The following is a 16,662-nucleotide window of genomic DNA, read 5'->3' as shown; positions in this document are numbered from 1 at the left end:
TTTCACTTTAGTTTAACTCTGGCGTTCATTCTGTGGTTTTGCTGATCAATGTTTATTTTACTTCAGAACTTCTTTCGGATACTGAACTTTTTCATAGAGGGCAGCTACAGTAAGCACTGGCACAGATACAACATGGTGAGTCGTTACCCACGCATCTGTAACATGTATATGTGGTAGATACAACGTGGTGAGTCGTTATCCACGCATCTGTAACATGTATATGTGGTAGATACAACGTGGTGAGTCGTTATCCACGCATCTGTCACATGTATATGTGGTAGATACAACATGGTGAGTCGTTATCCACGCACGTGTAACATGTATATGTGGTAGATACAACGTGGTGAGTCGTTAACCACGCACCTGTAACATGTATATGTGGTAGATACAACATGGTGAGTCGTAATCCACGCACCTGTAACATGTATATGTGGTAGATACGACATGGTGAGTCGTTATCCACGCACCCGTAACATGTATATGTGGTAGATACAACGTGGTGAGTCGTTACCCACGCAACTGTAACATGTATATGTGGTAGATACAACATGGTGAGTTGTTACCCACGCACCTGTAACATGTATATGTGGGAGATACGACATGGTGAGTTGTTACCCACGCACTTGTAACATGTGAGTGAGAGAGTTTAGTTTTACGCCACACTCAGCAATTTTCCACCTATATGGCGGCGGTCTGTAAATAATCGAGTCTGGACCAGACAATCCAGTGATCAACAGCATGAGCATCGATCTGCGCAATTGGGAACCGATGACATGTGTCAACCAAGTCAGCGAGCCTGACCACCCCATCCCGTTAGTCGCCTCTTACGACAAGCATAGTCGCTTTTTGTGGCAAGCATGGGTTGCTGAAGACCTATTCTACCCCGGATCTTCACGGGTCACCTGTAACATGTATATGTGGTAGGTACAACGTGGTGACTCGTTACCCACGCACTTGTACCATGTATATGTGGTAGATACAACGTGGTGAGTCGTAATCCACGCACCTGTAACATAGATATTGTGGTAGATGCATGGTGAGTTGTTACCCACGCACCTGTAACATATATATGTGGTAGATACAACATGGTGAGTCGTTACCCACGCACCTGTAACATGTATATGTGGTAGATACGACATGGTGAGTCGTTATCCACGCACCCGTAACATGTATATGTGGTAGATACAACGTGGTGAGTCGTTACCCACGCAACTGTAACATGTATATGTGGTAGATACAACATGGTGAGTTGTTACCCACGCACCTGTAACATGTATATGTGGGAGATACGACATGGTGAGTTGTTACCCACGCACTTGTAACATGTGAGTGAGAGAGTTTAGTTTTACGCCACACTCAGCAATTTTCCACCTATATGGCGGCGGTCTGTAAATAATCGAGTCTGGACCAGACAATCCAGTGATCAACAGCATGAGCATCGATCTGCGCAATTGGGAACCGATGACATGTGTCAACCAAGTCAGCGAGCCTGACCACCCCATCCCGTTAGTCGCCTCTTACGACAAGCATAGTCGCTTTTTGTGGCAAGCATGGGTTGCTGAAGACCTATTCTACCCCGGATCTTCACGGGTCACCTGTAACATGTATATGTGGTAGGTACAACGTGGTGACTCGTTACCCACGCACTTGTACCATGTATATGTGGTAGATACAACGTGGTGAGTCGTAATCCACGCACCTGTAACATAGATATTGTGGTAGATGCATGGTGAGTTGTTACCCACGCACCTGTAACATATATATGTGGTAGATACAACATGGTGAGTCGTTACCCACGCACCTGTAACATGTATATGTGGGAGATACGACATGGTGAGTTGTTACCCACGCACCTGTAACATGTGACTGAGAGAGTTTAGTTTTACGCCACACTCAGCAATTTTCCACCTATATGGCGGCGGTCTGTAAATAATCGAGTCTGGACCAGACAATCAAGTGATCAACAGCATGAGCATCGATCTGCGCAATTGGGAACCGATGACATGTGTCAACCAAGTCAGCGAGCCTGACCACCCCATCCCGTTAGTCGCCTTTTACGACAAGCATAGTCGCTTTTTGTGGCAAGCATGGGTTGCTGAAGACCTATTCTACCCCGAATCTTCACGGGTCACCTGTAACATGTATATGTGGTAGGTACAACGTGGTGAGTCGTTACCCACGCACTTGTACCATGTATATGTGGTAGATACAACGTGGTGAGTCGTAATCCACGCACCTGTAACATAGATATTGTGGTAGATACATGGTGAGTTGTTACCCACGCACCTGTAACATATATATGTGGTAGATACAACATGGTGAGTCGTTACCCACGCACCTGTAACATGTATATGTGGTAGGTACAATATGGTGAGTAGTTACCCACGCACCTGTAACATGTATATGTGGTTGATACAACATGTCGAGTCGTTACCCACGCACCCGTAACATGTATATGTGGTAGATACAACGTGGTGAGTCGTTACCAACGCACCTGTAACTTGTATATGTGGGAGATACAACATGGTGAGGTGTGACCCACGCACTTGTAACATGTATATGTGGTAGTTACAACGTGGTGAGTCGTTATCCACGCACTTGTAACATGTATATGTGGTAGATATAACGTGGTGAGTCGTTATCCACGCACTTGTAACATGTATATGTGGTAGATATAACGTGGTGAGTCGTTATCCACGCACTTGTAACGTGTATATTGTGGTAGATACAACATAGTGAGGTGTGACCCACGCACCTGTAACACTCGTATATTGTGGTAGATACAGTATGGTGAGGCGTGACCCACGCCGCTGTAACACACATATTGTTGTAAATACCTTCTCTCTTATTTGTATATGCACAAATGCATGTATACGTACATATACATAATTTGGCTTCGTTGAGTGCTAACCGTCGCCATATAGCTGTAATATTGCTGAGTGCGGCGTAAAACTAAACTCACTCACTCGTTGTGTGCTGAAGTTGGATATGAACACTGCAGAGCCTGTGTGACGTCATATCCATTGTGGAGGTGTTCCTGAACAGCAACATCAAGCACCTGCCCCTTCGCGACGTCATCAGGAGGACGTACTCTCATGTTGGTGAGCTGCTTCCTCGTTCATGTACAATGTACAGACTTTGGATAAACAGCTGGGCATTGGTAAATGTCAAATTGGCAACTGTTATATTAAAACATGTGACATAAAACGATAATGAAGGTAATTCTAATGTACAGCAGCAGATTGTTTATAGATTGGTTTCCGGGTCCGCAGACCCCCAAAACTTAGGAATGATGTAAATAATACCAGTTTAAAATATCTTAGTTCTACCGAAGCACATAATCACAGAACTGTTTTTATGGGGAGTTTTTCGTCTGAGCTAAACGTTTCATAAACGCTAATTCAATACAAATGCTTATATCTAGCTTTATTGTGACAACTAAATCACTAAAATATTTATTGAAAAATAGAGAATTTGAAATTAATTCTGTTTTTTCTTACCGTCACTTTTTCAGAGCCTAATTTGATTTAGATTTATATATCTACAAACGACCAACAAGAACCAGTTGGCAAGAAAGGAAATGAGTAATGAGATTTGAGTAACAGCTGAACATTAACTATGATAGAGAGACATGGTAACATGTTTAACTATGACTAATTTATCAGTTACACTCGCTTGATTTCAGAAATATTGATTAAGCGTGTTCCTAGAAATGGTATGAAGTACTTCCGGTACCATGGCAAAAATGGTCTTGGAAGCATAACAAGTATCCGCCCCACAGTGCCGCTCAGTACATCATTCAACGACGGTAAGTGGCCTTATCACATGGTTGAAACATTGTGAACATTCATTGTCAGTTCAGACAAATATTCCCTTTCAAGTCGTAGCAGCTGATTTTACTACCTCTTCCCCGCGTATGAATTTCTACGCATACCGCTCCATTCAGCCAACAGTTATCAATGATAACTATTTCAATACATTGAGTGAGTAAGTTGTTTTGAACTGACAGTGTTTCAGTTAAGTCACGGCGTGTTAGGACATGCAGGTCTGAGAGGTTTCCCGCTTTGGTGCCAGCAAACCCAGAATCATTCTGTGGGAACCGGTGTTCACCCAGGGTTCAAAACGCGCCTGGCGTACCTAGGGGGCGCAATTCTGGGCAGCAAATTTAGATGCGTCAGATGACTAGCCTACCGGTTCCCAATGCCGTGTTCAGGTCAGGACAATTTAGGACGTTTAGACTTAGCCATATGTTATAGTGAGTGAGTTAAGTTTTACGCCGCACTCAGCAATATTCCACCTATATGGCGGCGGTCTGTAAATAATCGAGTCTGGACCAGGCAATCAAGTGATCAACAGCATGAGCATCGATCTGCGCAATTGGGAACCGATGACGTGTGTCAACCAAGTCAGCAAGCCTGACCACCCCATCCCGTTAGTCGCCTCTTACGACAAGCATAGTCGCTTTTTGTGGTAAGCATGGGTTGCTGAAGACCTATTCTACCCCGGATCTTCACGGGTCACCTGTAACATGTATATGTGGTAGGTACAACGTGGTGACTCGTTACCCACGCACTTGTACCATGTATATGTGGTAGATACAACGTGGTGAGTCGGGATACGGGACCTGGTCCCCCCAAGGACTCAATTTTTTAAATTGAGTCCTTGGGAAGTCCCTAATCCCTTTGATGAAAATCGGTCGAATAGTTTCTGAAATATTGACTTTTAAGTGAGCATGGGGTCGGTCGGGAAAAAAGCTCGGGTCGCCTCGGGGGTGGTTGCTCCTCCGAGCGCTGTGGGCGGACGAGTCGCAGTGCGTGTGCGTGTGTCTCTCTCGGCTTGGTGTACGGGTGGCTGGCTGACACGCTACATTAAGCAGAAAAATAGGCATGCAAGACTGATAAAAAAATCATGACGAGAAACTATCATCACACGGCTGGTGATGTGTAAGGGACTGTGTTGTGAGGTACGATCATCAACTCCTCTCGGACGAATGGTCTCGGCGGCCCTTCTTTCAAGTAGTACAAGTTCGGTTCGCCGTCTTTGATGTCAACCAGGTCGATGTTGTACGTTTTCATGGACCATATCGGATCGGTGGCGCGTTTTCTGCTGTCTCCCTCGTATTCGCCCAGCTGGTATAAGTACCTAACGCTGACACGGTCCGGTAATGTTTTCATTGTTTTATCGTGACGTGCCGCGGCCGCTGGTGACGATTCGACTGATTTCATTTTGATGGCTTTTACCCACGAGTCTGTTGACTTCGTTGTTGATGACATCCACCACTCGTGGCAAGCGTACAACCCATTCCGTGTTTCTGTTTCCGGGATCGATTAAATCCAGCAAGTATTGGTGCGAGAACAGGCGTTCGGCTAGGGTGCGATTGAATCTCTCAACAATGGCTTGGCTACGGTGAGCTCCCGCTATACCTCATCTCACCTGGACGTCGTGCGGGGCATCGTCCGGGATCGACTTGCAATACGGCAGGCCAGGTCAAGCGACTGAGTGTATATGCATTCGAATCTTTGGTAATCAACGGTTTGGCTTCCTTGTAGAGACTGGCGACGTCGACGATGGTCAGGGCGAACTTGTAGGTTTTTCTCCTCACCCTGTCGTGAGGGAGAAACAGGAGGTCGGTTTGGTGGACGTGATTCGGCGTTGAAATGTCGAATTTTCTTCTCGGGATGTATCGAGGCCCCATCAGGTAGACATGCCAGATGGCTTGTTTTTTAAAGCCAGGCTTTGGCTTTCTCTTCCAAGCTCGAGCGGCTTTGTTGAGTTTCGCGCCTTTCCAGTACCCTCGCGGGATGTAATAAATTTTTGTCCATGATATATGTACGCATGTGTGTGTAAGCGTTCAATTATTTGATACGCGCGTGTGTGTGTGTGTTGGTGGAGTCCGTACGCTTAAGTGGTGACTCCGTCGATGGCGATCCATCGTTTCATGTCCATGGGAGACAGCCAGGTCTTGTTGATTCTCAGTCCGTATATCCTGTGTCCGTCGCTTCTCAGCATGTTCGTTTGGTGTTTGAACGTTTTATTCTTGAACAGGGCTTCCTTGAATCTGGCGTGCTTGATGTGAATTTCACCAGATGTTTTTTGACGCCTTTCGCCTTTCGGATTTCATCGTCGTCGGCTTTCTTGATTGAATACATCTTTGGTCTCAAGATGACGTTCTTGGCAATCGGCGTGCCCGCGCAACTTGGGCAGCATCGTTTCCTGGTTGTTAGGCTTCTTGTCGAAACGGTCACGTGGCTCGGTCAAAACCTGTGGGCTTTTGTCGTCGCCGTGGCGGGTCTGGTGTACGTCGCAGCTAAGGAATTATCATCCAAATAAGACACAGTCTGACCGCGATCCCGCCGCCGTTTTGCGACCAACATACGGCTGATTGTTTGCCTGCATGTGCGGGGGCAGCTGCTGCTGCTGTCGTCGTCGTGGTTCTACTTCTTCCGGTGTCGGTGCCACAATGCCCGTTTTCATACTGCGGCATGACTCGACTCGCGTTATTGACGCCCGGGTTCAAGCCCAACTTTTGATCGCCGATGGCGATGACGATTTCGTTGTTGTAGCCCATAACTACAGTTGCATGTCGCTCTGAGCCATGTACAATCCCGCGCCGAACTCGTAGTCGACTTTCGAACGGGCGTATTCCAGCGCGTTTTCATAGCGTTCGCTGGCACTTGGTAGATCGACCCTCTAGCAATGGCATCCTCGACGTTAGCCATGAACTGTTTCTGCGCGTCGTAAGCCATCCCTTCACAACCAACCATGCTGGAATGCATTTGCGTCTGAGCGCCCAGCATGGCCCACATAAACGTTCATGTCGAATCGTTCAATCTGAGGACACCGGCACGAGTAAACCCTTTCGAAGTGTCCAGCATGAACATTTTCCAATTGTCCGCGGGTCCCAGCTCAAACCTCCAAATGCGGTAATCCTTGCTGTCATTGAAAGCCATGTAATCGTCGTTCCACTCGTTCGTCGTGACGTAATGATACGACTTGTAACCCCAATCTTTCACCAGCTGTTTGCTGGCTTCCACGAGAGACATGTTGTCAACAATGGGAATTCCCAAACCGTGTTTCGGACCCGGCAAACGCCAATCGACCATCTTCAGATCTAGTCTGAATTCACCGCAAACGCGTTCGTATGCACGTCAATCGTATGAATTGTTTACGGCATTCCACGCCTTATCCTGTGAAATCGGGGCGCTGATTTCTTTCAGGATATGTCTGATCTGGTGAAACGAGAATACAGACCAACTCAGTTCATCACGACGAGTGTCGTTCAACGTCACGCCACACCCGGTCGTCGCGCACCACACGGCGAAATTGAATTGATTCTGCCAAAACTGCATCAGGTTGTTAAACCAAGCGTGTACCGTTTTCACATTCATGACCGAAAACCCGTAATTTATAAACACATCGATGAACCGAACTATGAAATGTAAACCATCCTTTGCATCCACCACAATACTCGATTGCATCAGATTGGTAGCACTTATATTATCACTTTTAGAATAAAACACTCCCGGTTTGTACATATTGAATTGTTATATATTTCATTTTAGTATACATACCCACAGTTCAATATGTACGTGACGCTTCCGGGAATTACGAGCAGCGAGTCCATTCAGCTGCTGCACGCGATCGATAACACGTTGGGTCAGCTCCAAGTCGAGCTCTGCGACATCACCTACTACCCGCGATGGACCAACATCAACGGCAGAAACAACAGGCTGTTCGTCAATAACGCCCGCAACCAAATATCAGACGGCTACTACAGCATGTGCTCGCTCAATGAAGAAATCTTCAAACCCGTGGGAGCTTAACTCAAAATGAGCAACTCCAACGGCACGGTCATGTTAGCCGTGGAACGCTCCGGTTTACGTGGAACGACATACCACAGGAAACCACCATGACCGGCACAAAATTACCCGATCTTGTTCCGTATCGCGAACTGTGCATTCATCTTGATCAGCTGAGCACAACCGACAACGTTCAAGGCGAACGACCTTCCACACTGCTGAGAGCCGTGCCGTTGAAAACGGAAAACTACAATGACGGCAGAACCCAATCGTTTTCGTCGCAGCAGTACAAGAAATTAATCCGAGGCAACATCATGGAATTGAAAATATCGGTTTTAGACATTAAACACAATCCCGTAAGTATAGGGTATCTCAGCGCGACACTGCACATACGACAATGACGGAGTCTCAAGATCCACGAACACGCGTTAGAAAATGCGCCAACATAGCGATCTCCGACCTCGGGGACACGTGCGGATTCAACGAACCAGGAGTCGACAGCAAGGGGCAAACCATTTTATGCCATTAATAAATTCCATAAGTGGGCAGCAAAAGCTTTAGGAGTATCAGCAAGGGTACTGACAAATGTTCTGGAACACAAACATTGTTAGGGTGTTGCGAAGCAGGTAGGGGTCATGTCAAAATCACACAAATTAAAACATTTGGAAAACTTTCAAAAGAACCTTGTAAGGCAGTCTATCAACAAGCTCTATTCTGAAAACAAATACACGGCGCTGAAAATTTTAAAAAAGCATTTGAAGCAAGAACACAACCTCAGAGTATCAAAGTACACACTCTGGCGACTCTTACACTCTTCGGATATCGTTTTCAGAAATTTTCGGGGGAGAATAGGTCAGTACTCTGTGAAAGCCCTGATATCGTTCACTTGAGAAATAATTTTCTCAGGGTTATAAAGAAGAAGCACGAGGAAGGGTTCGAGCCAGTGTACTTGGACGAGACCTGCGTCAATGCCTCGCACACTGCAAGCAGTCAGTGTCTACCCGATGGGGGTGATAAGGGGTCAGGTAGAAAGCTGCCTCTGGGGAAACGAGATAGACTAATCATTCTCCATGCTGGTTGCTCCATCAAAGGCTTTCTCCCAGGCTGCGACTTGGTATACAGGGCAAAGTCCACAGATAACAGACTACCATTCCGAGATGAATGGTGCGGTTTTCCTCAATTGGGTTAAAAACAAGTTGGTACCAGCTCTACCAGAGAAGTCTTTTATCGTAATGGACAATGCCCCATACCACAGCATGCAGGACCCGACAGTAAAGCCACAACATCGAACAGTCGAAAAGGTGATATGATATCATGGCTCAACAAATTTCAGATCGTACGGCCTTCAAAGGCAACGCAGCCTCAGCTATATGAGATCATAAAACCCACAAAGGTGAACCTTTCTTCAAAGTTGACAGTTACATAAAAAGTAAGGGTCACGATATTCTGCGACTTCCACCCTATCACTGTGACCTTAACCCCATTGAAATGATATGGGGTATTGTCAAAGGTTGCCAGATCATTGATTACGTGACGTAGAGGTCAAGAAATCCCTTAACAAAATCACGACTGAAAATTGGCAAAACTGTGTCAACGAGGTAGCTATGTTGCTCAGATCAAACAGGCAACTTTTGTCATCCCTTTAAGATTATACTACGACGGAAGGAACCGACAGGTCTTTAGATTTTGTCCCCTGTGGAGTCACCCCGGACAGATATTTTCAAATGATAGGAAACTTTTTGGTGGAGTGGGTATTAGTAAATGATAAACATGTGTACTATTTATATTTATGTGACAATTTTGTACAATGATAAAATTTGCAATTCATCAGTCCGTTTCTGACTCAAACGGACTGTAGTGGAAATCAACATGACGTAATCAGCCAGTCAGCCAGCCAGACGGTCGGATATACAAGCCGAGCCGAGACACACTCACTGCGACTCGCCCACTGCGCTCGCTCGGTGCTATCGAGACGGCAGTGAGGCGACCCCCCCGAGAGGAACTGCTGAGAGATGCGTTTCATTCACCTTCAGACATCTGTAGCCTCGCTAGTCAGCCGGCCGTGCATCATCATAGCCGAGCCGAGACACACACGCACACACACACATATACTTGTCGACGGCGATCGCTCAAAGCAACCCCCGAGACGGTAGCGAGGTGATGACTGCCTAGACCTGCGTTTCATTTAACTTCAGAGAGCTCACACATCGCTACAAGTACGCCCTAACGAGATGGTAGCAAGGCAGCTCGGGGGAACTGCCTAGAGCTGCGTTTCATTCGGCTGAAAACACCTCTCGCCTCGATAATATATAGCAAGTACGTTGGATTGTAAGCTTTTCGACATGCTCACTAAAAAGTGATTATTTCCAAAACTATTCGACTGATTTTCGTGAAATTTTGCATGCATCTCGGCAGATGATTACGCTATAGCAAAACGGCATTTGGAACACTCTCGATGACTTCATTAGATTAATTAAGACTTAATTAAGACAAAAAGTTGGACATTTTGCCTTTTCCTGACCGACCCCATGCTCACTTAAAAGTCAATATTTCAGAAACCATTCGACCGATTTTCATCAAAGTTTGCATGCACCTCAGTAGTAGTATACACAATGGAGCTACGGTATTAGGGACCTGGTCCCGTACCCCATTGTGTATACTTCTCCCCTTACGACAAGCATGGGTTACTGAATATCAATATTCTAACCCGGACCATCACGGGTACCATATGTTATAATGACCTTAGGTTATAATGGCCATAAATCATGGGACTTGTTCTAAGGTAGGTCCGTTGTTTCTTTGTTATCACACGTGGCACTATTCTTGCTATATGTGCTGGCGGCGTGGAAACTATTCTGCCTCAACCCCACGTGTCTTCAAATCGCTACGGCGTTGGAAGTTGCTCATTATGTCAATCACTGTCGAGTATGTACACGACGTCTTGATGTTGCTGAACTATTGCTGGGTACGTTGCTGCTGACGTCCACGTTAGTCAACACAAAATGTGTAACGTCTCTGCTTTGGCAATATAAATGTAGCCAATGCCGTTGCACATGTTGCAGATGTCGTCGTTGCTATCGTACTGATGAAGGTGCCAGTGCTGGACGCTGCACTCGTAGACAGGTAGGACACAGCGTTGTCAGGTTTGACTACTACCACGTCAACAAACATGCCCCTGCAGCTAGACCACCCACTCACACACACCTGTAGACACGCACGCAACAATTCACGCACACACATCACACAAAAATAGTGTCTGTACACAGTGTTCTGTGTACGATTGTAGGTAGAACGTTGGGTATCATTCTCACGTATGGTACAAGTATGTTTTTTACAGGTTTACTCTCAAAAGTTAGACGTCCCAAAAGTCATACATCCCAATTGTCAGACAAATCAATCAGGCGTGACTGTGATTACAACCTAGTCTTACCCACTGATATAATGAACCTGTCCCATACACTAACGAGATGGTTTTCACATTTTAACAGAAATACTTTGATCAGAATACTAATGTTGACAGTTAACCTAGAGAAAACTCAAATTGTTGTTTTAAGAAGAGGTGAACCCTTAGCGAGAAATAAGAAATGGTGTTATAAAGGTGAACGTGTCTTAACAGTTGATTCATATAGATATCTAGGTATTCCTTTTTCATCTTCTTGTAAATTCAATAAATGTATATTAGATTTATCATCTCGGGGTAAAAGGGCACTTCTAGAAGTACTACACCACTTATATAAATTAGATAATGTTGACTATTCTGTATTTTTCAAAATATTTGATACCCAAATTCAACCAATCCGTTTGTATGGTGCCGAAGTATGGGGTATTAATACATTTTATAAGATTGAAATTGTACATTTAAATGCATGTAAGAGGTTCTTAAATGTTGGTCCCCAAGCACCAAATGTAATTGTTTATGGTGAATGTGGACGTTACCCAATGTATATAAATGCACAACGGCGTTTCATAAAATACTGGCTTAAACTTGTAAATATGCATCAACAAAGAATTAAAAAAGCATATGATATGCTAATGTATTTCGATAATTGTGGTTATGATAACTATGTTTCATCTGTGCGTAATTTATTGTTTTCATATGGATTTGGTTATGTTTGGTTATTTCAAAGTGTTGGTAATGAATCCCAGTTTCTTCAAATGTTTAAACAAGTTGCAGTTGACATGTATATACAGTATGGAATAGCACAATTGAAGAAAGTTCAAGGTATAAGCTGTACAGACAATTTAAAACCCTTTTAGAGCCAGAAAAATATTTAACTATGTTAACAAATAAGAAACACAGAAATATTCTTACTAGGATCAGAGAGTTTGCATGCTTGTTTTTACGATGTTCACTTTGATCAAAACAGGATTATAGATTTTTTATGTTTTTGAGTTTTCATTAACCTGATGGAGTTACTTCCTTCCTAACATTGTTTTACCAAAATAAACAATATAAAATAAAGTCATTGTCATTATCCATAATCTCTTCTCTTTGTGTTTGGATTAGTGCATTTGGACTAGTCCATTAATGAACGAAGGTAACAGTGTAGTGAACCTCAGTGCAACCAACCATAACCTTTGTTGTTTTAACGCGTCAAACTTTTGGGACGTCTAACTTTTGGGAGGACCTTGTGTATCATGCATCCTAATTACTGATTCTAAATGTCAATTGTTATTCTACAGTTGAAGGTGAATACATGTGCCAAAGGACACACAATGCATATTAATCATAATGTGACATATGGCCTTTGTGGCATATCACAGACTTAGTAGCATTTTGCACACGCACACGCACACGCACACGCACACGCTCCGGGAACCCCCACTCTGTAATATCACGTAGTACCACGGCAAAGGTTTGATATTGTTTCACTTCGGAAACGAATATTAGAATAGAGGACATGTAATGGCGTAAGACAGTCAGTGTTCATATCAAATCAGTATGTGTTGTAACAGCAACAGCAGTGGATTGGTGCTCAGCCCAGTGTTGTCCCTGATCGCCTACAGCAGGGAGCGACATGTCAGTCTCACTCACACATTCAACCTCCTACACACGAACAGCGCAGTTGAGGTAGGTGTGTTGTATCGTATGTTTCAATGACCGTGAGTCATATTTACGGCAAAGATGACGAAACACTATTCTCAAGTGAATTATTTATGAAGGTTTCAAACTTCAACTTCAAATATATGATAAAAAGTCAGCCTGCGCTTCTAATGACGGTCACAAAATAGTGTGTATAGTGTACCTTCATCTTTAATCGGTTACCTTGACGCCACTTTCAAAACCCTTTCAAAACTGAACAGTAAAACAATAGAGAAAATGATACTTCGCAGACACTCTCCATCACAAAATTCTTAGCGGTCGAATTTTCACATTTTTCTTACAAATTTCGTGCAATTAGAACAACTGCTTGGCTGCGTCTCTTCGATCGTTTTAGCACTCATTCTCTGGTTCAAAACCAATTCATTCACACCATTACCAAACGTTTCATGTCATAATAACTTTTGCATCTGAATATAGTTCACTGTGTTGATTGACAGCAGTTCCGCGAACAAGAGAAGGGAGGACATGTCCTGCAGTGTGTGTTCTGGGATAACAGTTCCAGGTCTGTTTGTATCTCACCACGTTAACTCAATACAGTTCATTTACAACCCACGTAAGGTTTGGTAGAAGTCTACCAAGTATTGGAAAAACCCTCGGTCAATAAGACGTTTTCACTCACAGTCATCACACATGTAAACAGCTGCCATCAAGCAAATATAGAAATATATAAAGGTACACTGTGTTGTCTGTGATTGTACTTAGGAATAACTAACAAGCAAATATAGAAATATATAAAGGTACACTGTGTTGTCTGTGATTGTACTTAGGAATAACCAACAAGCAAATATAGAAATATATAAAGGTACACTGTGTTGTCTGTGATTGTACTTAGGAATAACTAACAAGCAAATATAGAAATATATAAAGGTACACTGTGTTGTCTGTGATTGTACTTAGGAATAACTAACAAGCAAATATAGAAATATATAAAGGTACACTGTGTTGTCTGTGATTGTACTTAGGAATAACTAACAAGCAAATATAGAAATATATAAAGGTACACTGTGTTGTCTGTGATTGTACTTAGGAATAACTAACAAGCAAATATAGAAATATATATAGGTACACTGTGTTGTCTGTGATTGTACTTAGGAATAACTAACAAGCAAATATAGAAATATATAAAGGTACACTGTGTTGTCTGTGATTGTACTTAGGAATAACTAACAAGCAAATATAGAAATATATAAAGGTACACTGTGTTGTCTGTGATTGTACTTAGGAATAACTAACAAGCAAATATAGAAATATATAAAGGTACACTGTGTTGTCTGTGATTGTACTTAGGAATAACTAACAAGCAAATATAGAAATATATAAAGGTACACTGTGTTGTCTGTGATTGTACTTAGGAATAACTAACAAGCAAATATAGAAATATATAAAGGTACACTGTGTTGTCTGTGATTGTACTTAGGAATAACTAACAAGCAAATATAGAAATATATAAAGGTACACTGTGTTGTCTGTGATTGTACTTAGGAATAACTAACAAGCAAAGTTGGGATTGGAATAATATTCAAAGTACTTCCCGTCAAAAGTTTAGACTCACTAGTGTAACTGCACTTACTTCAGGCGACTGTTCTAAACTAAATTTTGCCAAATATTCCTTACTGTTTAAAGGTACTGTTTACACATGAACTGATGTATTGTAAAACAAATTCGTAACGTTGAAAAGATTATTGTCATGAGTTCAATAAATGATAAAATTCAGTGAAAATTGGCGAATTCATAACAAACTTTTACACCAAAACGCAGCTGTTCACATGCACGATATTTGCACATGCTATTCAGCAATTTGATGCATGATCCTCGTGCAATTCATCTGCATAAGGTTCGCATTTGGTTCCCCCAAGTTAGTGGAGAAATCAATCTTTGATGTAACCATATATATATACTATCCCAAAAAAAGAAACGCATAGGCGTTTTGTATTTTTATAAATCTATTAATTACCAGTTGTGTTCAAACAATCGTCAAAATATGTAACAAAAGTGTTGATAACATGATTTTACACTATTGCACAAGTGAAAAATCGACTTTACCTGAAAATGTTGATTTTGATGAGATTTCTTATTAAAATTAAAAACGCATCGCACCTTCCAGTTGAAACTGTGCAGCAAAGAGCATGCACTGTCTGGCTATAAAAATCCAGATTACTTTCGGAAATCGGCAATCGGCATTCGTTTTGAAGGAGTTTCAAGGTCAAATCACTACGCCACGTCTTGACGCTGCGACACGGAACATCGCCATTGAAAGAATGCACGCTGGAGATTACCAATTTTCTGTTGCCAGGCGTCTGAATGTTAGTCTGAGCACGATATCACTGCTTGCAGCTCGTTACAACCAAACAGGTTTAACAAATGACCGTCCCCATACAGGCAGACCTCGAGTCACCACTGCAGCCCAAGATCGGTACATCCGGGTACTACATTTGCGTAATCGTACTGCCACGGGTGAGAGCACAACAGCCAGGTGGCCTCAGACCACAATTATTTTCCTTCTTTGCTATCTACGGTGACATGCCAGTGCACCATAATTAATATCGGTCGTAGGCTGTTCTCCTGTTGCATGCTGACCAACCTGCCACTTGTCACTTAATCGGCAAAATATGAGCCTGGATCGACCATGTCGATTTTGCTGTATCCACTGTAAACAATGGTCACCGGAAGTTACGAGCCGAAACACACCAGACAGCCTTGAACTTGGGGTCAAATCAAAGGAAGGCTGGTGTCAATACCATGAGTAGATTGTGGACCCAAAAATTTTGCAATAAAGTACAATGTCTTACCTTTCATTTTAAAGCTATCACAAGTCACCCTGAAAAAATCAGCACAAGCAGAACAGCCCATTTAAACAAGGCACTATATTCTCATATTTTACTTCCGGGTCATGGTAAAAGTTAAGGGGTAACTGTGGTCTGAGGCCTATCAGGACACCAAAAAGTCTGCAAATTAAATAAAACTTCATCAATACTAAGCCCAGACACTATGTAAGGCTCACAGAAAATTTGAAAGCCCTAACTCATACACAACTTGACTTATACTCCTTTTACTCCATGCTGTATCTCTGGCATTTGAGTGTTAATTTTGGGCATGAATTAATTTCAAACACAATTCTAATTTGTCTATAACTCCATAACCAGGTGGAAATTGACAAAACATCAAGTGTTCCTCTTTTGTTATTGCATGTGCTATCAAAGGACACTGGTTTCAGTCCATTAAAGCATTTTTTTCATTTTTTCTCTATTTTTATATACATACATGCATTTTATACTAAAATAATTCCATTAAAGTTCATATTTTTTCAACAAAAATGAAAATTGAAACTGTTAAATTTTTTATTCATTAGAAAGCCCTATCTTTCCTCGTTAAATTGATTGGCTGCACAAGCAGATGTGTACAACCAATCAAGTGCAGCTGAGTCACCAAGCGTGTCCACTCTCACCTGACACCTGGCCAATACGCGACAAAGTGTCAGTAGGTGTGTATGGCTCAACTGCGATTTACACTAGTGGCACAAGACATGTGTATGTCTTGAGTTTCCAATACATTTTCTAATACATATACCTGCTTGTCAGTGCCAGTGACAACACACAGAGATGGGATATATAAGTACATGCTGTGCTCAAGAGCTCATTAGTTCTATTCGACACAATCACGATGAAAGGCGACCGCAAGAGAATCAAGTCACAGTTCAGCAAAGGCCATACTCCCTGGAACAAAGGTCTCACCCTTGAATCGGAAGAGTCGGAAAGTGCC

At 42.9% G+C, this 16,662-nt stretch overlaps 1 protein-coding gene across 1 annotated transcript in view; it reads left to right on the top strand.

Annotated features, from left to right (window-relative positions):
- LOC124264863 overlaps positions 1–16,662 on the top strand; it is a 53,047-nt gene that overhangs the window by 16,205 nt on the left and 20,180 nt on the right. Inside the window, exons 9-14 of the mRNA XM_046699643.1 lie at positions 67–135; positions 3,002–3,101; positions 3,686–3,808; positions 10,862–10,922; positions 12,756–12,870; positions 13,341–13,405. Coding sequence (XP_046555599.1) covers positions 67–135; positions 3,002–3,101; positions 3,686–3,808; positions 10,862–10,922; positions 12,756–12,870; positions 13,341–13,405 — 533 coding nt within the window. The remainder of the gene's footprint in view (positions 1–66; positions 136–3,001; positions 3,102–3,685; positions 3,809–10,861; positions 10,923–12,755; positions 12,871–13,340; positions 13,406–16,662) is intronic.

This window comes from Haliotis rubra, unplaced genomic scaffold (assembly GCF_003918875.1).
Source record: "Haliotis rubra isolate DU_JTF1 unplaced genomic scaffold, ASM391887v1 Scf949, whole genome shotgun sequence".
NCBI classification, from domain to species: Eukaryota; Metazoa; Mollusca; class Gastropoda; order Lepetellida; family Haliotidae; genus Haliotis; species Haliotis rubra.
This window is presented reverse-complemented; position numbering and strand designations above follow the sequence as displayed.